This window comes from Megalobrama amblycephala, linkage group LG1 (genome assembly GCF_018812025.1).
Source record: "Megalobrama amblycephala isolate DHTTF-2021 linkage group LG1, ASM1881202v1, whole genome shotgun sequence".
Lineage (NCBI taxonomy): Eukaryota > Metazoa > Chordata > Actinopteri > Cypriniformes > Xenocyprididae > Megalobrama > Megalobrama amblycephala.
In genome coordinates, this window is record NC_063044.1 from 10,602,121 (window position 1) to 10,625,828 (window position 23,708).

The 23,708-nt window shown below is 37.0% G+C and overlaps 1 protein-coding gene and 1 gene segment (V, D, J or C); both read left to right on the plus strand.

Annotated features, from left to right (window-relative positions):
- Positions 1–1,636: 1,636 nt before the first annotated feature.
- Positions 1,637–2,800, plus strand: LOC125249462. The segment is given in 3 exon segments: positions 1,637–1,923; positions 2,006–2,311; positions 2,510–2,800. Coding segments are annotated over 3 exon segments (783 nt in total).
- A 4,234-nt stretch (positions 2,801–7,034) lies between these two features.
- On the plus strand, positions 7,035–19,104 carry LOC125262610 (sodium- and chloride-dependent GABA transporter 2-like). The gene is made up of 15 exons (XM_048181450.1): positions 7,035–7,173; positions 7,327–7,461; positions 7,542–7,682; positions 7,793–7,880; positions 8,095–8,227; positions 8,395–8,529; positions 9,629–9,732; positions 9,931–10,055; positions 10,151–10,263; positions 10,618–10,755; positions 11,051–11,153; positions 12,082–12,182; positions 12,383–12,553; positions 12,704–13,407; positions 18,962–19,104. Exons 1-14 carry the CDS (start codon positions 7,035–7,037, stop codon positions 12,842–12,844), a joined length of 1,767 nt encoding a protein of 588 aa, XP_048037407.1. The 3' UTR covers positions 12,845–13,407; positions 18,962–19,104.
- Positions 19,105–23,708: the final 4,604 nt, after the last annotated feature.

Below are 23,708 nucleotides of genomic sequence, written 5' to 3' on the forward strand. Positions count from 1 at the left end.
GGTTTCCACGAGCAGAAACTTATTTAGCAATGTTGTCATTGAATTGAGTTTTATCACAACGATTGTGTGTCCACACAAATCTGTTAGCCTATTTGGAATAACAAGAATATTGTCTTTAAAAACAAATCTTTATTTTTAGAAATTGGTAGGCTATATGATAATGGATATTGTTCCTGTGAGATTTATTTACGAGTAATGGACGGACCTGGAAGTAACACAAATACTCCGAAGAATTAATGGTGTGAAGATTTGAGATCATTTTACATCATACCAGTTTAAACTGAACTGCTGTAATATATTAAGATTGTATAATTTGTAAGAAGTGTATTGAAAATACAAAACGGAAGTAGCCTATGTGTTCATTTAATGTTATTCCCTGGAGAAATAACTTGATGTTGTTCATTTAATGATGCTATAACAATGAGTACTGTTGTAAATCCTCTGTATATTTTTGTATGCGACGATCTTGTTCTGCAATAAAGAGATGAATGATGACAATGTTTTTTTTACTATGGTAATTGAGATCTGCGGCTGCCAAATACCTCACCTTGAATTTACATGAAATTAGCCGACTACAGTCATCCTTTAACCACATTTGTGGCATATGTACAACTATTGAGTGCACTTCATTCGAGTCGCGCTAGTATTCCACTATGCTGATGGAAGTGAGGATACACTGCTTCGAGTCCTAACGGAAGCTGTGTGACGTCATGTGAAAAGGGTCTATAACACTGTGAGGTTACATTGCCAAATAAACATAGCCTGGTGATACAATGACTTTCCTTTATCGAGGTAAATGTTTCCCCCCCTGACGCCAGACTTACGTCTAGGAGTGACAAAATTACGGTAGGACTGTGAAAACAAAGTATCTGTCTAGCATTACCATGTCAGTGTATTGATTCATTGTCCCTTCATAGTTTGCAAGAGACATTTAATAAATTTATAATTAATATTAAATAAACTAAGACGTAGGCTATTTAATAAACTGAGCGTATTCATCTGTCAATATGAAAAGCGACTTGGCCATTCTAATTAATGATCGGAAGAACGCGTATCGACCACCGTTACTGTAAAATATGCACGTATGTCCATTTAAACTCAATTTTGGTCAAATGTGGATTATATCGTTACACTGGCAAGAATATGGTTACATGTAAAGATGCCGTACCAAGTATGACAACGCTACATTCAACTGCTTTTGAAATACGGTGTTTTTTTCACTTCCTGAAAAGTAACCGTTTTGGACATACGTGAGTTTCATCGGGCAGCGACGAAATATGTAAGAATGATTAGCGAAACATTCATGCATTTAAGGGTTAAAAAAAGATGAGAAAGCATCACAGAACACGTATCATAATTTTCAAGTGTTCTGTGGTTCACAATAGGGTTTGGTGAAAAATAATCTTGTCTGTTGGTTTCTGATGGCTGCGTCTGCCAGTTTTCTTGATTTCAAAAGGATGGATAAGAGTGGAAATGCCCTGACTGATTTCATCCAGTGCCCAACAGTAAAAACTGGAGACAAAAAATTTTTTTTTAAGAGAAATTAAATCAAAGCTGTATAACTTGCCTAACAGTTGGCAAGGACAGACAATAACAGTTGTTGTATATAAACCAAAATTGTTTTCATTTCAGTGAACCCACAACCACCAACCATGAGCTTGGTTCCCATAATAACTCAGAAAAGTACATCAGTCATGTGTGTTATTGAGGATTTCTACCCCAAGGACCTCACTGTGCAGTGGGAAGTAAATGATACTAACTGCTCGAGACAATCAAACCTGGAGTACGAACTGAATGATGAAGGTCTTTACAACACACAGAGTCTGTGTAAAGTCAGCAGTGAGACGTGGAATACAAATACTGAGTATACCTGTGTGGTCAACCACCAGGGAAAACCGATTAGTGTGAGGAAGAACTTTAAAGGTAAGTCATCTAATGTTGGTTTGCTCTCTAGTTCACACTGTCACTTCTATAAATACAAATTTACACATTGAATCTTTTGCAGATAAACTCACACTGACGCTGAAGCCACCAATTGAGAGAGAATTATTTGTCAATAATAAAGTTGTCTTGGAAGCTGTTGTTTCTGGAGATGATCTAAAGACAGTGCAAGAAGCTTCAGTGTCGTGCAAAGTGAAGAATGAAACTGTAACCAGTGTTACAGGAAATTTTAACTTTCCTGAAGGCACTTCACAGTTTAAAAAAACCCGCTACATCATCGTTGATACAGAGAAATGGTTTGATGGTGAAATAGTCACCTGCAGCATTCATGACAGAGACATCAAGCAGGAGATTCATTTTGATAAAGGAGGTGAGTCAATCCAAATCATCAATTGTGTGGCTCTGTGTGCATTCAGATAATGAAAGGTTGAATATGATTTTATTGTATGGACATTTGAAATGCTTAGACATGCTGTCCATATTTGGCTTGTTAAACTTTTGTTATTCAATATTGTTTGATTCTTCTGTTCGATTGTTTAATGAATCTTTATGACTTTCTTCAATTCAGATGGACGGAAACCCAGTGTTTTCATTTACACACCTGATACTATCCCCACAGACACAGTCTCTCTGGTGTGTGAGGTCACCAGCCCTAAACTTGGTGATGTCTATATCATGTGGAAAGTGGGAAATGGGCGTTACATAAAGGGTTCAACCAGCGACCAATTCAACCAATTCAACGAGATAACGGCATCTCTGTTCTCAGTATTATGAAAGTGCCAAAACAAGGGTATGAGTATCTCAGAAATACCATCATCTGTGCAGTCAAACACGCCAACAAGCACAATATAGTATCTCCATTACATGTTTCAACATCAAAAAGTAAACAGCCAGAATGTCCAGTTGATTATTAATGTACAGCAACTCTCTCAAAAGATCATGACAGTTATCTGTTGTTCACTTGTACATTCACCTTCTGTCCTGTTGCTCTCTAGCCAAATTATAAACCTTTTTTTTTTTTTTTTTTTTTTTTTTTTGTCTACATCTGTATCAATATTCTCTAAGGGTCAAAAATCAATGCCAAATAACAGCCAACATTATATGTTCAATTTGTCATTGCATGCAAATAAATATGGTCACACGAAAGCATAGTCAACATAATATCATAGTTGACCTACAATAGTTTAGGGGGGGGGAAGTATTGTGAATGTGATACTGTTATCCTGTTCATGCCCTCTAACATTTTCATATTCTGTTCTCTAGAAATTATTACTTTGAATCCAGAACTATTCAGTTTAATTGTATTTTGCTGTCTTACAAAATTGAGCAATAAATCTTTGTTTGCATGATTGAGTTTGTGTGGTTCTTAATATCAGAAATCATCATATGGTTCATTTTCCGGTCCCTTTTTTTTGTCAGTGTTTAGGGAAAGAAGAATATTTTTGTGATTCTTCACACAGTAAACCCCTTATATTCATTTCCAAAAGTGACCATCACAGTAAAGATCAAAATTTACATGCACAGATGTTTTGTAGTAAGGATGTGTGATATTTTTCCATTAGTATATCAGTATAATACTGATAGTTACCAGTTCGGTAACACTTTATAATAACTCACGCTATGAAGCATTAGTTAAGCATTAGTTAAGCATTAGTAAATAGTCAATTCATCATTTATAAAACATTAATAGACATTAGTAAGCCATTTATAAATACAGCTATACTGTAAATGCTTTGTTCTTGATTTATAAGCATATCTATAATGAGTTTAATAATTGTATTTTCATACTTTATTAATGATCAATTTATCATTTCTAAATTATGTATTACATTATTCACCAACCAGTTATTTAGGAGTTGTCAGATCATTTAGGAAGTGTAAGTAAATGATTAATAAAATATTTAAATGTACATGTAAGCATCTTATTATTTAGACATATAGTTACTCAGTGTGTTAATAAATGCTTTATTAACATATTCCTAGTGTCAAAACTACCTCAGTACTAACTTTAAAACATTAGAGAACAGCAGTGCAGAAGATCTCTGAACCTTTAAATCTCATTTATAAAAGCTTTACAAAGCATTAATAGTCCTCACTTAAAATGAGTAACAGACGGTTGAACATTATTCTCCGATCTGGAAGTTCACATCACCCTGGAAGTTTACTTACCCCCTTCCCTAACAAGCACTTTAAAAGTTCGGTTCGTAACACTGGTTCCTTTGACAAAATGCCAGAGGATTTTTCTTTTAGCTTTTTGATGATTGAAGAAAATAAGCTCTTTGACCAACAAAAATGTATCATTCTTACATGTTTTGTACATCATGATAATCTTCACAAATGAACAAAACTTTTTATGAACTTTAAAGTCTAAGTTTAATCGAAATGAAGTAATAACTAAATGTAGGCTATAAACAAACTACACCAAAGTCACATGACTTCAACGTTACCACCGTTAAGCCTTCAGCAACTCTTTCAGTCATTATTTAAAAACATTTCCCTGAAAGTTTGAGTTAGAATAGTTTACAAGAGCATTATTATAAACACAACAAGGCTGTAAAAGCGACTTATGAGTAGATTTTGCTGTTTGGTGTAATGATGTTTAATGTCCTTGACAACCTCTGTAGTCCCATTTAGCCCCTTGTTAGCAACCCAGATCTGGCCCACATTTTTTTTTTTTTTTTTTCTCGATTACAATAACAATATAATTTTCCAATTTTCTGTAAAAGAGGGATAGATATTCAAAAAGAAGAGGTAGAAAGAATGGAAAGATGGCTAACTGGGATAAATTTAATGAGATTTGTGAAAATCATTTGAAGTGTTGTCAAATTAAATGGAGGATATAGATCAGTTTATCAAAAATAAATTGCAAGATGATATAGAGCGCAGCAGAAGCAATTAGCAAAAAAGAAAGCAGGTAGTTTCAATGAGGAATAAAGCTAAGAAGTAGTTTTAATTTTATGGATTTAATAAACTATAATAGGGCACAAGCAGGCAATTGTGGAGCATGTTATAAGAATAGCAAATAGAAAATATTGGAGGGAAATTAATGATATGGGGGATGATTAGGAAAATGAGAGGGATTCAGCGATACAGTAGTATACCAGCTCTAACAAATAAAGATTAATTAGCAGTTACACATGGGAAAAAGCAGAAGTATTACCAGAAACATTCATGAAGGTGCATAGTAATGATGATGATACAGGAAACTATATGTTAGAGAAAAATCTTAGAAAATTGAGGGCATGGGGGTAATAGAGGCAGAGTTTACATTGTATGAAATGAAGAGAGCACTATCGAGGGTGAAAAGATAACATTTTTGTTGAGATATTTAAAAAAAAAAAAAAAAAAAAAAAAAAAAAAATATATATATATATATATATATATATATATATATATATATATATATATATATATATATCAAAAACATCACTAAAATGATACTACGATTGTTTAATAAATTATAGAAAACAGGGAAACTTCCATTCGAGTGGAAACACAGGATCATAGTGCCGATTGCTAAGCCAGGGAAAGATCAGACCCATCCAGGCAGTTATAAGCTGTTGTGGCAGGTAACCACCTGGGATTTCTAAGAAGACTCACTGAAGCAAATATGATGCTCAAATGAATAAAGAGGTAGTAGTTGGAGTGTTTTTCGATGAAGAGAAGGCTTATGATATGTTGTGGCTTATGATATTGTACGCAGATTATGGCACCTTACTGAAAAGGGGGAGAAACTAAATATATGTAGTGAAAAGCTTGAAGGGGGCAGTAAATAGAGTCGAAAACTATGCAAATGAATGGGGTTTTCGTTCTTTCTCGGTAAACCCTTAAAATGTTAGACCTCAGTAGCAGCAGCTGTATGAATAAATGCATGCTAGAGGCTCTGCCCCACAAAGGCAAAAGGCAGTAACTTTTGGTCGCAAATGAGTTATTGATATTTTTGGGACATTCAAGACCTCATTTGTGAATAAGTATCAATAAGTCAATTCTGTTGATTTTTATGAAAAATAATGGGTTGTCTTAACAGTAACTTCCAAAAGCACAGGAGAAACCAAGGCAAAACACCATAACATCAGTTACCACTCTTTGCCTTTGTTTTGGGATGCCCAAATTGACTTAGGGTACTCTGCCTTTGTTTGACCGTTGTTTAGAAGTTACTGTGCCGGCTTGGAGTTAAGGTGTTCTGCCTTTGTTTTACTGTGTTAAAGTTTGCTGCGTTTAAATTATGGTGTAGCCTGTGTCATACATCTGTCACTGAAGCACTTATGACACACACGATATCTGAAAAAAAGTGTGGGTAAAACAAATAGTTGAGTGGTAGTTTTTACCAATAGTGATTAAGGATGGCCCATTGCTCTTGAAGGAAAATGATGGTTGAGATGGCTTTGAAATGCAGACATCGAGGTCAAGGTAAGAAATTGTGTAACACAAAAGATGCATTAGACAAACAAATTAGATAGATCACAATATTTAGCTAGCTAGCACCCTATAGCATAAATAGGCTAGTCAGCTATTCAATAGCTACCAAATTGCTCCATATAACAAAGCAATTGTAAATCATCCAAAATAATTACCACAATCACTATTTATTTTATACTGGTGTTACTATAATGATTTTGTAAATGGTGATCAGCAACCAAATACTGATCATGTGAAAGTTACTTCCATTTGCATTAGTGTGACTTCTCACTTTTTACAAACAATACAAAGGAGTACAGTAACTTCAAAATAGTGGTCAAAAGTCTGAGCTCAAGATTTTTTTTATATAGATCATTTTCATTACTAAAACATCTAATTACCAGATTTCTAGTGTACTACGTTTAATTAATTTGTCTGGACAACTAAAAATCTTTAAAGTTATTTTTCTCAGTTCTCAGTTCCTTGCCTTTGTAGGGCAGGGCTGTAGGTTTTACATATTAAAATATTTCTGAAGTGAATTTCTTTGAAACACATATTTTACCAGAATTCTCACACTGTCTTATTTGTTTTTCAAATTATGCCTTTGTCAGAATTCAGTTGATCCTCCACCACTGTAGAATTACATCCGTCTGGACAGCAGGATCAGTGTGATCTGGTGAAAACGGAGTGACGGTATGAATACAATCGAAGGACAGATAGAAGAGAGAGGCTACTGGGGGAGTAAAGCGGAGTTTATTTTAGCCGTGGCAGGAAATGTGGTTGGACTGGGTAACGTGTGGAGGTTTCCTTACCTCTGCTACAAGTACGGAGGAGGTATGAGGCAGTCCAAATGCACAATTGTTGGATTTTTGTTTGTTTGTTTTGTTACAAAAATTAATTAATTTGAATGCATTTAATAACACACTATGTTTTAACATTGTGTCAGTGGTAATTTAATAATATATTACTGTATTGGCATGTTCTCAGGTGCGTTCCTGATACCATACCTGGTGTTTGTGGCTACTTGTGGGCTTCCTCTGTTCCTGCTAGACACACCAATGGGACAATACACACAGGAAGGAGGCATTACATGTTGGCGTCGTCTCTGTCCACTGGCTGAGGGTGAGAGTCATAAAGCAGCAAAACTGCTTCCTAGAGGGACCTCATAGCTCTTAACAACATGTGTTTTTACTTTACATCAGGTATCGGCTATGCAGGACAGCTTATTCAGGTGTACAGCTGCATGTATTACATCATCATTCTGGCCTGGGCGCTTTTCTACCTCATCTTCTCTTTTAGTTCCCAACTTCCATGGGCCAGCTGTGACAACATGTGGAACACAGGTGATAATAAATGAATCAATCAAAACTCACATTACATCTGAATAATATGCTGTAATAAAAAAAAGTTGTTTTGTTTTGTTTTGTTTTGTTTTTTTAATTCTCTGTTGTAGATGACTGTGTAAATCTTGCTGCAAAGAATCTGACCCTCAATTGGACAACACTGATTAATTCAACCTCTGCAGCTACTGAGTTCTGGGAGTAAACACAAATTATATGATCATTTTTACTGATAACTACAGTACATGCAGGTGTTCTTATGTGCATAGAAAATATATATTTGTGTACATGCAACCTAATGAGTCTGACCTGACCATTTTGCATTAACACATTTTATAGCAATAAGCTAAATAAATTAAATAAAAAATGAACTAAAAAATCTTTCTATATCTATTTATCACGTCAAATTATACAGACGCAGAGTACTGGCTCTCTCTGGGGGTATTGAGGAGGTTGGTAGGATAAACTGGGAGATTCTTCTGTGTCTCATTGCAATGTGGATCGTATCTTATTTCTGCATCTGGAAAGGAGTCAAATCTACAGGCAAGGTGTGTAAGTATGAGACTTTACTGGTGTCTATTATTTTCTAAAGGTCAACGAATAAGTTTAAGTTGTGTGCCAGAAAAAAAAAAAAAAAATGACATTAATTTGTAATAAAAATTGTTACTTTGTTGGCATTAAATTAACATGAGGCTTTCTTATATTGTGCCTGAAGGTGGTGTATTTCACAGCTACCTTTCCTTATGTGATGTTGCTGGTCTTGCTGATTCGTGGTTTGACTCTTCCTGGAGCTCTGCAGGGGATTGTGTTTTACTTGTACCCTGAACCGTCCCTTCTTGCTGACTCACAGGTAACCCTTTTTCACATTAAGGGTAAGTTTACAGCACAACAATGTACTAAAAATGAAAAGGTCTTTTCTTTTGTACAGATGACAATGTTGTAAAAATGATACCCTGTCATAAAGTCCACTGTTGGCAAATTGCAGTTGAACCCATGTGCAGTTTATTCACTGCACATATGAGACTAGTGAAGCAAAGGACAAGGGAATCAAATGACAAAAAACAGCACATGGCAAACCGGGAAACATGACAGTGAGACATGAAACATAAACATGGAACAAAAAAACAAAAAACAAAACTGTATATTACTGATCCCCCCTCTCTATGGGCGGCTCCCAACACCCAACAAAAAAACAAAACTAGACATGACAAGAAAGTCCAGAAGGGTGGTGGAGCAGAGGCAGTCTGGGTCATGGAGCATGGGTGGACCTGAGCCATGGAACATGGGCAATGCCGGCAGGCTAGGACACCTCCAGGGCAACATACCTATAGCCAACCCCACCTTCGGCCACCTTGATTGATGACTCAGGCTTGGTGGGCATCTTGTCTGAAGACACAGGCGTGGCGGCCATCTTGGCTGATGACTCTGGCGCGGTGGCATTCTCGTGAAGAGACTCAGGCTTGGGAGGTATGACGTGTACAGTCTCTGGCTTGGCAGGCATGACGTGAAGAAACTCAGGCTTGGCAGGCATGACGTAAACAGGCTCTGGCTTGGCAGGGATGACGTGACGTGAACAGACTCAGGCTTGGCAGGCATGATGTGATGTGAAGAATCTCAGTCTTGGCAGGCATGACGTGAACAGCCTCTGGCTTAGCGGGCATGACATGAGCAGGCTTAGGCTTGGCAGGCATGATGTGAAGAAACATAATGGGAACAAAAGGTCCCTACAAAGTGGCAATACCAGTAATTTTTGACCATGGGGACATTTTTGGTCCCCATGAGAAATCAGCTTATAAATCATGCACAATGTTGTTTTTGGAAATCTAAAAATGAAGAAAGTTTTCTGTGATTGTACGGTATAAAAACCATTATATCTATGGAATGTCCCCATTAAAAATGGAAACCCAACAAGTGTGTGTGTGTGTGTGTGTGTGTGTGTGTGTGTGTAGGTTTGGATGGAGGCCGGAGCTCAGATTGTTTTCTCCTATAGTGTGTCTGTTGGCACTCTCACTGTATTGGGCAGTTACAATAAATACAACAACAACTGCTACAGGTTAGTATTGGTGCTTTTAATAAAGTGACAGTACCGACAAATAGGCAAATGAATGAGTCAAAGGTAGAAAGTTTTGGTTGTGGTTATGTGGGTTATGATGAATGTTCTTGAAAAATGTGTATAGTGTTTCTTGTGATGCGCAACTCAGTAAATGAGTTTGATGTGTGTGTATGTGTTTATATTATCCATGTCTATCAGGGACTGCTTTTGGCTTTGCCTTCTGAACAGTGGCACCAGTTTGGTGGCTGGATTTGCTGTGTTCTCAGTCCTGGGCTTCATGGCCCACGAACAGGGTGTCCCCATTGACGAGGTGGCAGAATCAGGTACGGGAACATTCAATGAAATCAAGGTGAAAATGATTATTATCAGAGAATGTATTTAAGCAATACTCAAAATCAGATATTTCTCTCTCTTTCAGGGCCAGGACTAGCATTCATAGCTTATCCACAGGCAGTAGCCATGATGCCTTTCCCTCAGCTGTGGGCTGTTTGTTTCTTCATCATGATTATTTTACTGGGGCTAGATACTCATGTGAGCTTAAACTCACACATAAATTGTAATACATGAACTGAAGAAACTGGAAATGACAACAAATGTTTACTTTAAGAATTTAAAATACATCTACAAGTCTAAATTTAGACGTGCAAACAAATCGCAGGGTTAGTTTTGCGTTACATGGATAGTTCACACATCAATGAAAATTCTATCATCATTTATTCACCCTCATGTCATTCCAAACCTATATGCATTTCTTTTTTCTGAAAAACGTAAACCAAGGTATTTTACAGAACACTGGACATTACAAAACACATGGATTTTTTTTTATTATTATTATCTTCTATTGTGTTCACAGTGCATGTGCTTTTGTTATGTTTCCCTTTGAAGTTTGTTGCAGTGGAAGCTGTCGTTACATCAGTGATCGATCTGTTCCCCGCAGTTCTGCGTAGAGTGGGACGCAGAGAAATTTTCCTCCTGTTCTTTTGTCTTGCTTGCATTGTCGGGCAGCTCTTCATGGTTACAGAGGTCAGAGAAAAGTGTGAAAAATTAATAATAATACACAAAATAAAATTGAATTAAACATATAAATGTCAGGCCTTATGTTAAAGATAACAGTTCTGACTCAACTTTCCAAGTGAAAGATTTTATGAATTATGGTTCTATTATGAATATGGATTTACATATGACAAATTTCTTTGCTAATTATTTGAAATCGTGGCAGATCATATGCATACTATACGACGGGTGTTTTGTGTAGGGCACACCTGTGTTTTCCCTCTCCTCAGTCCTTATACTTAATTGCGTTGTGCTCCACCTGCAGGGGGGGATGTATGTATTCCAGTTGTTTGACCACTATGCCTGCAGTGGAGCCTGTCTTCTCTTTCTGTCTGTGTTTGAGTCTCTGGCCATGGGTTGGATCTTTGGTGAATCACACACAAGCAACAAAAATTGACCTTAAAAGCCAACAGAATACAATAGTAGTATTGGAAAGCTACCCAGATAGCAAGCAACCATAAAAATAATGTTAAATCATTGTTAATGTGTTAACAATAACTGCATTAAATAAACATCACTTTTGCCCCTGCAGTTAATGTTGAATCAATGTTACAATGTGATGTTGGTTCAGCATCATGCTTGCACTCTCAGAAAATGAAAGACAACAACTACAGCTGACCTAAAGCCACACAGCCTGAAATCAAGTGAAGATAAAAGACAATAAATCTCTGAAGATCTCAGCACAGCAGGATTAAACATCTCCACAAACAGCATTACCAGCTTCACTTATTACTAACCAGATTGACTTTATTTCTGTCGTTCATCTACAGAAGTTCTTTATGAGAATCAACAGAAGTTTAGATGTTGATGTTTTATTGAAAAAAATATGGTCATCATTATGGTGATCAGTGTTTCATTTAGTTGGCCAGTTTGACTCTTGGCTTTTTGTGTGAGTTCCAAAACACATAATTTGTTACAAAGAAAGCCTGAAGCAAAGACGATCAGGTGATATAGTTTTATATTTAATTCTCCTCTGCAGCGATCTTCAGAGATTTATTGTCTTCTTTTATCTTCAGTTGATTTCAGGCTGTGTGGCTTTAAGTCAGTTGTAGTTGTTGTGTTTCATTTTCTGAGAGTGCAAGCATGAAGTTGAACCATCATCACATTGTAACATTGATTCAATGCCATTACCATTGATGTTTTGATGAAGTTTCTACATTTTCAATATTAATTGCGTGTGTAAAAGTGATGTTGATTCAATGTAGTTAACGTTGACACATTAACATTGATTTAACATTGTTTTGATGGTTGCTTGCTATCTGTGTAGTGATTTAAAATGTTGCTGTCCAACCACAGGAGCTGCGAGAATGTTTGACGTCATTGAAGACATGACCAACTCACGACCCAACTACATATTCATGCTGTGCTGGAAATACCTGACTCCTCTCGTGTCCTTGGTGAGTGTCTTTGGACTTGATTCATCTGTTTAGGCTTCACTGATGGTTTTATTGGTCAAAACAACCAATCAGTATTTTTTTGGTTTTATATTCCTACCTGAGGCTTTTCATTGCCATAACCACTTCAATTAAGATCAGTTCTTACTCTTTTTTCCCCAACATTTTCCAACAACTTCTCTTTCTCTTCTGTTCATTCTCAGGCATCTTTTGTCTGTTCTGTGGTGGAGTACAAGCCCCTGACTTTTAACCGTTGGTATGTGTACCCGGACTGGGCATATGCACTAGGCTGGTTACTGGCCCTGTCCTCCATTCTGCTGGTGCCTGGATGGCTGATGGGCCGAATGTTTGCTGGGAACGGAAGCCTGAAACAGGTGAGGATTAAAGTGTCTCTTCAGATAAACAAGCCACTGAGATCTCATCAAAACAGGGATGCAAATGTTTAACTAACTATTTAAGCAAAGCAAATCTACACAACTATCCAATTCGATTTATATAAACCCTGTGTTTGTGTGTCTTGACAGCGTTGGCTTCACCTGTGTAATCCAGACGCAAACCTTCCTCTCACCAGTAAGCAACGAACTGAAATGAAGGAAACTGCTTTCACCACAGAGATGAATGACTTAGTCAGGATGAATTTAGAGGAAAATGAAAACGGACACTGAAAGAAAAACTGTATTTTGTATCTTTTCGTAACTAGTTAACAGCTGTAAAGCAAAACCTGTATAAATAGGGCAATTTTTTTTCATCTCCACCAACAGGAATTATCTGCTCAATTCCCCGGTCAAATTTCATAATTCTGTTCTTAATTCTTTAATTTACACTGGCAAAAAAAAGGACCTTCCCTGTGAATTATTTGTTGGAACTTTTCTGGCTCTCATCATAGGAAATATTTCACTATGCATAGAAATTAGCATATACTGCACCCTAAATAAATCAAAAGTTAGAAAAAAATTGAAATGCACTGAAAAATTATAATTAGCTTTAAAAAAAAAAAAAAAAAGTTAAAAAAAGTACTGTGCTTCATCCACTCCCTCTGCCACTGGTGGTGCATATAGCACAGTTTCAGAAATGTATGTTAGAAAATCTAATACATTTCTGCATTTCACTTCTGCTCTAGCTTATGTATATACTAATAAACATATACTTAAAACTTAACATTAATTAAATGCACATAATGATATAGTGGAGATCTGTTAGTGTTTAATGTTCTGTTGGGATTTAAAAGGTTTCTTTTTTTGTGATCAAATTTTTATTAGCTTTTGCATATAACATCCACTCGGGATAAAAACAAAACAACAAAAACAACAGACACATAATGAAGTAACATGTTCCAAAAAGAGAGATATAGATAATAATAAAATAAAAACAAACATTATTCTTTTATATAATCCAGTATTTTGGAACAAAAACATTGCCAAGCATCAACAGTACTAGGTTTGGCCTTATTGATTCTTGCTATTGTACATTCACAGGCCCCTATTCTAAGGAGACTATGTATCCAATACGTTTCCCTAGACATTTGTGGTGTAAACCAGTTCTGAATTATTGTCTTTTTAGCAGCTGTAAAACCAGCAAACAACATTTTTTTTTGTATTAAGCTTATACAGAGATCAGAATCATCATTAAGAAGACATAAATTTGGCTTATTGGGGTAATCAATTTGTAATATAAAGGACAAAACGACATGTACATGTGACCACAGATTATTGACAATAGGACACTCCCAAAACATATGAAGAAAAGTACCAGAAGACACAATGTTACAGATATAACAGTTGTAATTTGATTGCAGTTTCATTTTGAATCTTTTGTAGGGAGTTATATATGCTCTATGAATAACTTTAAAATGTATAAGACGATGAGCCAAGTTTTTAGAAGTTAAACTGAGGTTAGCCCACACCCTCTCCCAGTCGACAGATAAATTAAGGTCAGATAGTTCCCGATTCCAAACAGACTTGATAGAAAGAGATTTTATAATACGGTCAATAATTTTACTATATAATAAAGAAACAGATGATCGACCAGAGGATGGTGCAATCCAATCTCGCATAGGATGAGAGGAAATAGGAGAATGCCCAGGGAACTCCATATGCTTTAAGGGCAGAGCGCAATTGAAAAAAGACAAAATATGAGGATGCTGGTAAACAGAACTTAGTTCTTAGTGCCTGAAACGAACAAAGGCCTTGATCATCATATAAATCTCCGCATGTGTTTATGCCTAGGGAAGACCAAGATGGTTGGACAAATGGACGATTTCCGCATAAAAAATTGAGATTATGCCATAATGGTGCACTGTTACAAAGTTTGAAGGGTCCTCCTATCAGACGTTCAAGCTGTTTTCCAAATTCTAATAGAATTAGCTATAACTGGGCCGAATTTATAATTATCTTTTTTCCCTGTGCCAGCAAATAAAATATCTTGAAGTCTGTTTGGCTTAACCCTGTCCGCTTCAATCATTCTCCATGCAACTTTAGATTGCGGATCAACCCAATTATAAAGGGCCTTAAGTTGAAACGACCAATAATACAATTCAAAATTTGGTACGGCCAGTCCTCCCGCACACAAAGGTTGCTGTAAAGTGGTAAGTTTGATTCTGGGGCGCTTACCATTCCATATAAAACGGGAAAGTATGGAGTTTAACTCCTTAAAGTAGCCTGGAGGAGGAGAGAGTGGTAGCATAGAAAAAAAAAAGTTAAGACGAGGTAACAAATTCATTTTCACTGTAGAGATTTTACCTTGAAGAGAAACTTTAAGATTATTCCATCTTTGAATGTCACTTTTGATCTTAACTATAATACTATTAAAGTTGTCTCTAGTAATCTTATGTATGTTTTTATATATGGTAATACCCAAATAAATGAAAGAGTTCTTAATAGGAATAAACGAGGGAATAGAAGAATTAAATTTAACATTGTTAATTGGCATTAAAGCAGATTTGGTCCAATTTATCTTATATCCAGAAAAAACACTAAAGTGATCAAATTCCTTAATTATCTCAGGAACTGATACATCAAAGTTATCTAAATACAAAATAATATCGTCTGCATACAGTGAAATAATCTGATCTTGAATCTTAATCGATGCTACTTCAGACTTCCTGATGGCTTCTGCTAATGGTTCAAGAGATAGACAAAACAGTAATGGGGAAAGTGGACATCCCTGCCTCGTTCCCCTTTGTAGAAAGAACGGGTGAGAAATAACATTGCCAGTCAAGACTGATGCCGCAGGTGAGTGGTATAGAGTCTTAATCATAGAAATGAAATGTTCACCGAAGCCAAAACATTGCAGAACTGCCCACATATAATTCCACTCTAGCCTATCAAAGGCTTTTTCTGCATCAAGTGAAAAAACCGCACAGGGGCTCTGATGCGAGTCTGCAAAATCAAGTATATGGAAGAGTCGACGCATGTTATCAGATGCGTGGCGCCCTTTTATAAAACCAGTTTGGTCCTCCTTGATCAAACCATGAATGACCTTCTCCATTCGAAAGGCAAGAACTTTAGCGTAAACTTTTAAATCACCGGGGATAAGAGATATCGGTCTATAGCTGGAGCAGTCTAATGGATCTTTCCCTTTTTTAAGAAGTAACGATATCATCGATGTATTTTGATCTCTATGGAATGCACCATGCTCGATCGCAAAATTAAATGAGTTAAGCATAAGTGTCCCTATCAAATCCCAGATTTCTAAATATAATTCAGGGGGAAGACCATCTAGACCCGGTGATTTGCCTTTTTGTAGGCTCTTTAGTGATTTATGGAGCTCCTCCAAACTTAATGGGGCCTCCAAAGATTCTTTGTTAATCTGAGAAATCCGAGGTAAATCTAATTTAGCCAAATACTGTTTACTAACTGATTCCTCAGAATCTGTTTCAGCTTTATATAAGTTTATATAGAAGTCTTTAAATATGTTGTTGATCATCGTAGGGTTTGTAGTGACCTGACCATCTAATGCTTTTATTGCGCTGATATATGCTTTGGACTCACATTCTCTCAGCCTAAGAGCCAGCAAGTGGCTGGGTCTCTCCGATTCAAAATAGTATTTTTGCCTAGTTCTATGCAAGATAAACTCTGCCTTTGATTGTGAAAGTAAATCATATTCTTCATTTAAGGAGGACAACTGTATGGCCCGCTGATCAGTAAAATGTTGTTTTTGTAGGTTTTGCAATGATTGGATTTTGTTTTCTAATTGCGTAATCTGACAAATTTTTGCTTTTGCAAGAGTGGAAGAGAAAGCTATGCAAAATCCACGTATAGCACACTTGGTCGTTTCCCACAATATTTGAGGATCTATATCACCTTCCATATTAATTTCCAGAAATTCCTTTATATGTTCTTTTAGTGAATTGGTAAAAGTCTGATTACTTAATAATGATGTGTTAAAACGCCATCTAGGGGCTTTGGCTTTAATATTGGAAAGATGAATTTTACACAACACAGCAGAATGATCAGACAATAAGATTGGTAATATAGAGATGGAGGAATTAGACGAGATTAGAGATGGACTGAGAAATATGTAATCTATCCTAGAGAAAGTCTTATGTCTATTAGAAAAAAAAGTAAAATCCTTAGAGGTGGTATTCTGAATTCTCCAAAGATCCATTATATTGAGTTCGGTGATAAATTCATTCAACAACTTAGAAGATGGATTGGTTGTTGTCTCAGAATGAGATTTATCCAAAGCAGGATTTACGACAGCATTAAAATCCCCACCGACCACTAAAGGGCTATCAGTCTGTTCAAGCAATGTACTGGATATATTTGTAAAAAAATTACTGTCTGTCTCGTTCGGACCGTAAATAGAGACCAATGTTATCCTATCATTATGTACTTTGCAACGAATAAAAACAAATCTACCCTCATTATCCCTTCCGGTATGTTCAACTGTTAGCTGCAATTTCCTGTTAACTAAGATAAGCACCCCCTTAGTTTTATTAAGAGCGCAGGAAAAGGCTGCCAATTTATAATGCTTGTTCTGAAAACGTGCCACGTCAGATTGTTTTAAATGCGTCTCTTGTATCAGTGCACAGGAAATCGATTTACGGTGCAAATATTCTAATACGCGGGTACGTTTAATAGCGGAATTTAGGCCATTTACATTCAGTGATAAAATATTTAAAGCCAGCATTGTATATTCGTAATTTCAAAATTGCATCTAGTAAGTGAAAAGCAGCAATCAATTCCAACCTGTAAATGACATGTCAACACTGATAAGTATTCTATATACCAAGCCACTTGAGTTAGTCCTTTTAAAGTTAAAAAATAATAAATAAAGTATTGATGTCTGTTGTAGAGAAAAAAATATATATATAAAAGTAACCCAGAAAACAGGAACGATAAACAACTCTGAACAAGAACCAAAACAGACCGCATATTACCGAGAATATAGGTCTGACTAACAAACAGAAAAATATTTCGATACGTGACCAGTCCACTCCAACGCAAAACATGTCCCCATACAGCCCACGGTGTCAAGAACTATAGTCGAACCTTCCCTCCATTAGCCCCAAGAGAGATTTTAAGGCTTACCAGTCACTAGACAAGTTTAAAGAAAAAAAAAAAAAAAAAAAAAAAAGAGAAGTACAAGATCGCAGCAAGAAACTTAAGTGACCATGTCAGCGTCGTTATTCTCCTCTCCTGGGCGATTAAAATCACCACCACCGCAATCGACAAATTCCCCTCGCTGAGCAGAGGAGGTAGAGACGGTATCCGTTGCCTTCCCGTTGCTTTGTAGAGCCGCAGCATACGTCTTCTTCTGTGGCAATGAGGTGATAAAATCCTCCGCTTTCTGAGGAGAGTCGAACATCATCTGCTCGCCGTTGTGCCGTAATTTAATCGCCGCCGGATACACGAGAAAAGGCTGCAGACCCAGTGCCGTCATCTTCTTCAGGATTGGGCTGAAGCTCTTCCTCTTAGCCGTTGTGATTGGACTAAAATCAGGAAAAAATAGCAGCGTGACCTTGTCTTGCGTATATTTCACTGGGTACGACTGTCGTGCACCCCTCAGGATCGCTGACCTGTCTTGCCATCTTAATGTCCGAAAGATAAGAGTACGCGGCCGATCGGAGTTCTTTCTTCCGTCATAAATACGATGAGCGCGATCAATCTCGATGTCGCGGCCTTTCAGTGCTGGAATCCACTTGGAGAGATTGGCTCTGAGAAAGCCGACCGCGTCGGAGCCCTCCGCCCCTCCGGTAACCCCACCAGTCGTACATTGTTTCTCCTGCTTCTGTCTTCAATGTCCGTAAATTTGTCGGTAAGTTGTTCCAGCTGTTTTCTCAAGTTCGTGACTGTCCTCCTGTCCTCACGCGCAGCTGCCTGAACGGAATCAACTCGGTCACGTGTCTGTTTCGTCGTGCTGGCTAACATTTCAAGTTCTGCTCTTAACTCCTTGACGGAATTGTTGGTAGCTTGTATGTCCATATGTATATTACGCAATGCTGGGGTCAGTACCAGAGTCAATTGCATCTCTTACTGTTGAAGCCACAGCCGAATCCAAGGTACTCTGTTGCTCTTTGAGTGCTAGCTTAATACCGTTAGCAATGGCGTCGTCAAGGTCCTCTTTGGAGATGGTGGAATCTTTGAATTTTTTCTTTATTGGTGACTGCTCGATCTCTCTTTTCCGATTGTCCTTGGTCGTTGAAGTACTCATGATGGGTTAGATGAAGAGTGGTTCGAAATTTAAATTCAGGATTACAGAAAAATTTGACAAAGTGAGCGGAGCGAAGGACTATGTGTGCATCGCCGTCGAAGGGTCACGTGATCCCCGGAATTTAAAAGGTTTCTGTTGTCTGAGTTTTGTGGGTCACCATTGTGCTCAAGAGTAGAGCATGTGCTTTAGTCCAGGAGAAGATCAAGAACACTGATTATATTTTAAGTTAAGTTGAATGATAAGTTGTATGTTGCATTATTTAAAGGCAGTAACTGTGTAGTTGCTGATGCAGTGAAAATGTCCTAGTTAGTTCCAGTTGCACATGCATGTGTGCTGTTGTTATCTAGCAGTTATCTGCAAGAGACTCAAATTAATTTGATGCTTCATTTACCTTTAAGTATTAATATTTTTAGTGGGCTCAAATTAAATAAATTCACAGCATTAATATGCTCACATTACTAGCACATTATAAATATTAGTTTATAAACTTAAATGGCAGTTTCAAGTTTTAATTTAGTGCATGGTATAGATTACTACAAAGAACTGTAAAATTAACAGTAATTTACTGGCTTTTTTTTTTTTTGTTTTTTTTTGCAAGTATTTAACTGTTAATTTACAGGACAATTTTATTTTTACAGTAGAGACATGCTCCCAATTATATTGCCATCTACTTGCTTTTAAAGGTTCTGCTTAATTAGATATATTTATATTATTTAGAGACTAAATAATCAGGTTACTGACCCATTTTAGCCCACCGGCAGCTATAGTTGCCTCAGTGTATGGTTGTCATTTTCCTTTTCTAAGTATTTTTCTAGATGTTTTCCATGTTTCCCATGTCCCATGTTTCCCTCCCATAACCACCAGTCTGACTCTCTAACCGACTGCCCTCAAAGCCACTTGAGTGTTGGCATCAGATGTTAAAGTCTATCCATTGCAAATACTGTTTGGAAACAGAAAAGTGCTGGGATGAAAGACTTCCTTTCGTTCTTTTTGCTGTGTGCGAAGCTGTGCAGGAGTCCCTTTGATTTAGTCCTGCAGAACCTTTCTTTGGACATACTCTTCATGGCTCCTTGTGACTTTTCAGAGATGAGTTATCTGTTGATTCTGCTCACACAACTAATGTAAGGGAAACGTCAAACCCGTATCTGTCAAATTAACATGCTAAAGAACACCATTGCTGTTAATGACGATGTAACCTCCAAGCATTTGGCAATAATATAAGTACCTGCTGAGGCAGAGATTGAAGATGATCTAGTACTCTCTAATTTGGTACAAATTCAGATAGACATTTAGAAATTCACAAATGATCTCTGATTTACCTTTGTCAGAAGCTGAGCAAGGTGACCTTTTCTGCAAAGTTGCAGATTTTTCCACACTTTTTGGAGATATACTTCCCCAAAACAGAGTTTTACAGCATGACATAGTAGTCACAGATGTGACCCATATTAAGTAGCATCATATTAATCCTGTAAAGAGAGCCATCAAGAAACAGGAGGTTGAGTTTCTTCTAGATCAGAGATGGGCAACTGACAGCCGGCAGCTCAGATACGGCCTGCAATATCTTAAAAAAACAGACCACTGAACCATATTATACTCAATTTTAATACATTTGCAAAGTGCGTCATATAAAGATTATATAAATTCTAACCCCAACCAGGAGAGGTTCCTAGTTCCTGACGATAACCATAGTAACCATAGTTCACACGCTAATATGAACATTCACCAAAATGAGCAAAAAAAAAAAAAATTAAAAATTACAATGAAAATCAAGCTTTCCAGTGGTGTGTCTGCCATTATGCCACATTTCACAAATAAATGTATGAAAGATACACTGGTGATGCTAGAGTTGCACTCATCTCATATTTAGAAGATAAAACATAAAATCAGCCAAACCTTTTTGAGTCAATTGTGCACCAGCAGGAGAGTCCACAAGTTTCTTATTGAGACAAGTTGTTTTGATTGTAGGAATGTTGTCTGAACTGAATGGTAAGTGCATATGTTTGGGGGGTGCTCAAGTATGGAAATTTATGCACTGAATTGTTATATTCTTATATTCAGTTATTGTTAAAAATAATGTTACAGGATTACAGGAGGGTGAATTCTATTACTCTACCTGACTGCTATCCATTTCCAAGAATCAAATACAGTATAAGATAATGTTGGTTCAGCAAAATATGTCACTAAACTGTACTTACTAAAGGGATGTTTATATTGACAGGTTCCTTTAACACCTACACCCTTTGATATCTAAGACTTTGTGACATCTGATTACTTTCTACAGTACACTGTAATGACGTTTGGGATGATAAATGCTCCTGCTATGTTCACGCAGCTAGTAAATGTGGGGCTAGCTGATGTGCTAACTTGTAGATGATTTGGTCATTTAATCTCTGATGGTTAATCACATTAATCCTAGGGAAGTATTTACTCGTCTGCAAGAGCTACTCTGACTCTAACTAATGGGAACATAACAATATTCTGCGTAATTAATTATCAACTAAATACTTTTTTGATAGGTAATGTAAGAATTAACTCGATCAATTATATCTCAAAGGTAATTAAATTACAGTGAATAAGAACAGAATTAACTGTAAATTATTCATAATTTATATTTAACACTTTATCAATTATTCGTCCAACGAAAAATTGAGGTTTAAGTATTTTACCAATTCTGGACAAGATATTACCCCGTGGCCAATGGTAATAATATAAAGTTATGATTACTGATATGAGCAAGGTAGCACAATCTTTAGTTTAAGGCAGTAATTTGGCAAAGACAGCACAAGACACTTGTATATGTGAAAAATCAAACAAGACTTTATTTGAACTAATCTAATACACACAAACTAATCTAACAAAAACACACACACACACACGCACACTCATTAAGTTACAGGAAAATTGTGAGATTGTTATCGGGAGGTGAATGGATTCCCCAGTTGTCAAGTTTTAACAATATTCTTTGGCCATAACCTGAGAGAATTAATATACTAGCAATTCAACTACAGTTTCATTTGCTTAATAAAAATTGCAGGAGCTCAACAAATTTAGGAGACCTGTTTTACTTGCATTAGATGCTCCTGTAACCACGTGTTCTTTTCGTGATGGAGTTGAAGGAATTTTTGCGGTGCTGGTCGGTCAAGAGCTCTGAAGAACGGCGTTCCCGTGGGGAAATAATTGGCTTTGCAGGAAATGGAATCTTTGTGAGTGGTTGCAGGGTTACGCGTTGCTGCGTGGATTTCTCTCGGTGTCTCGAGGAGTTGCTGGAACTAAAAGACTTTGAGCGAGTCTTCTTCTGCAAAGTTCAACGAATGTTCTTGCAGGGGGGTTGAGTGAGTTCTTGAAGTGGTTTAGCTTGCAGGCAGGACGATGGTCGGTCCGTCGACTCAGTGAAGGCCAAGGCGAAAAAGCACAAACAAAGGCAAAAGGCAAAAGGGTTTTGAACAGTTTGTTGGTTCCGCCTTTCCGAGTGTTTTAGCCAATTAGATATGGTTTTGGGTGGGTCCTACACCCAATTCTCCTGTTCTTGTACTTAATTAGCATAATGTCCTTACAGTCCTTTGTTCTCAAACTCAGGATTTTAGTCAGAACTTTGAGAAATTAACTTAGCTAGTTCAAAAGTCTCACACAAAAGTACATCTCACATAAATCATTTTTGCACCAAAATACTGGAAAGCAGTCATCCATCACAACCATACCAAACAGTACATATTCTGTAATTGAGGTAGATTTTCCTAAGAATTTACCTGTAATCAATATACAAAGAAAGAATTACACAGGTTCTATGCACAAAATAAAATATGCCTAATACATATGATATATTAAAGGCTACTTCTGGTGATAACTTCATATCTTTGGCAGTATTCTCTGTTTGAACAAAGAGAGTGGCTTTACTGTCTGCCAGGGGAACTTTGGAATGTCTTTTTAAAATGCAAAGCTGGCAGAGGGAATGTTTCCTGTAGGTGATTCCCGTGGTGGCCTGCTGTGACTTTTCACTTCGAGATGTGTCGCAAGTCTGAGTTTCCTGATAACAGTGGGAATTTACACCTTGTGTTTGCTGATCCCTCTTTTTGATTAAAGTTAACAAAATAAAAGATGGTCTCTTTGAAAATTTTGCTCTGTTACTAAAATCAAATATTTGTAACTAAGCAGACATGGAGGAGCCATCTTCGATCGACAATTTTAGTCCCCAGGTTCAACTTTATGGCTCACAAATGGTTCGGTGGTGGGAGTTGGATCTCTTTGATCTTTGGGATGTGGAGTTATGTTAATTTGGTGGGGTTCATTCAGGAATAATCCTACAGTAAGTTAAATGTGAATATGCAATGCATAAAAACTTGATGCAATGTGATACAGGCAGACATTAAAGGCAGGGTAGGTAAGAAATTTTGTTCCAAATTTGTTTAAACTTTCTATATATATACATGCATAATTAAAATGTAAGAACTCTGATAAAAAGAGTATAAAAATCGAGTGACTCTATACCGTTTAATCTGTATTAAACACAGCTCATTATTTCCATCCGGGACGAAACATAGGATTGGCTTAGGCGGCTGTCACTCTCTCGCAACCATGGCAACCACCCTTTTGCCACACATGACCTGCCCACTTGCGCGCGCACGTTTGATTTGGGGAATCCAAGAGGCATGGATCCTAGGAATACCAAAACAATGGCAGAGAAACAGCAAGCTAAATTCACAGTACCGGCCTATGCAGTTAGTGAAGGCAAACCAGGCAAAAAAGGAAGACAGTAACAGTACAAGAAAAGGCAATGAACAAAAAGTCTTTGGATAAACAAAGAAATAAAACGCGAGTTAATATCGGCGTGGCTTTCCAGCGATGGCGAGAACTGAGGGAACTCAAGGGGCTGAAAAG

Coding starts and splice junctions, on each gene's coding strand:
- LOC125262610 (XM_048181450.1), top strand. CDS start 7,035: ATGAATACAATCGAAGGACAGATAGAAGAGAGAGGCTACTGGGGGAGT. Junction 9,733..9,930: donor TACAACAACAACTGCTACAG/GTTAGTATTGGT, acceptor CATGTCTATCAG/GGACTGCTTTTGGCTTTGCC. Junction 10,264..10,617: donor TACTGGGGCTAGATACTCAT/GTGAGCTTAAAC, acceptor TTCCCTTTGAAG/TTTGTTGCAGTGGAAGCTGT.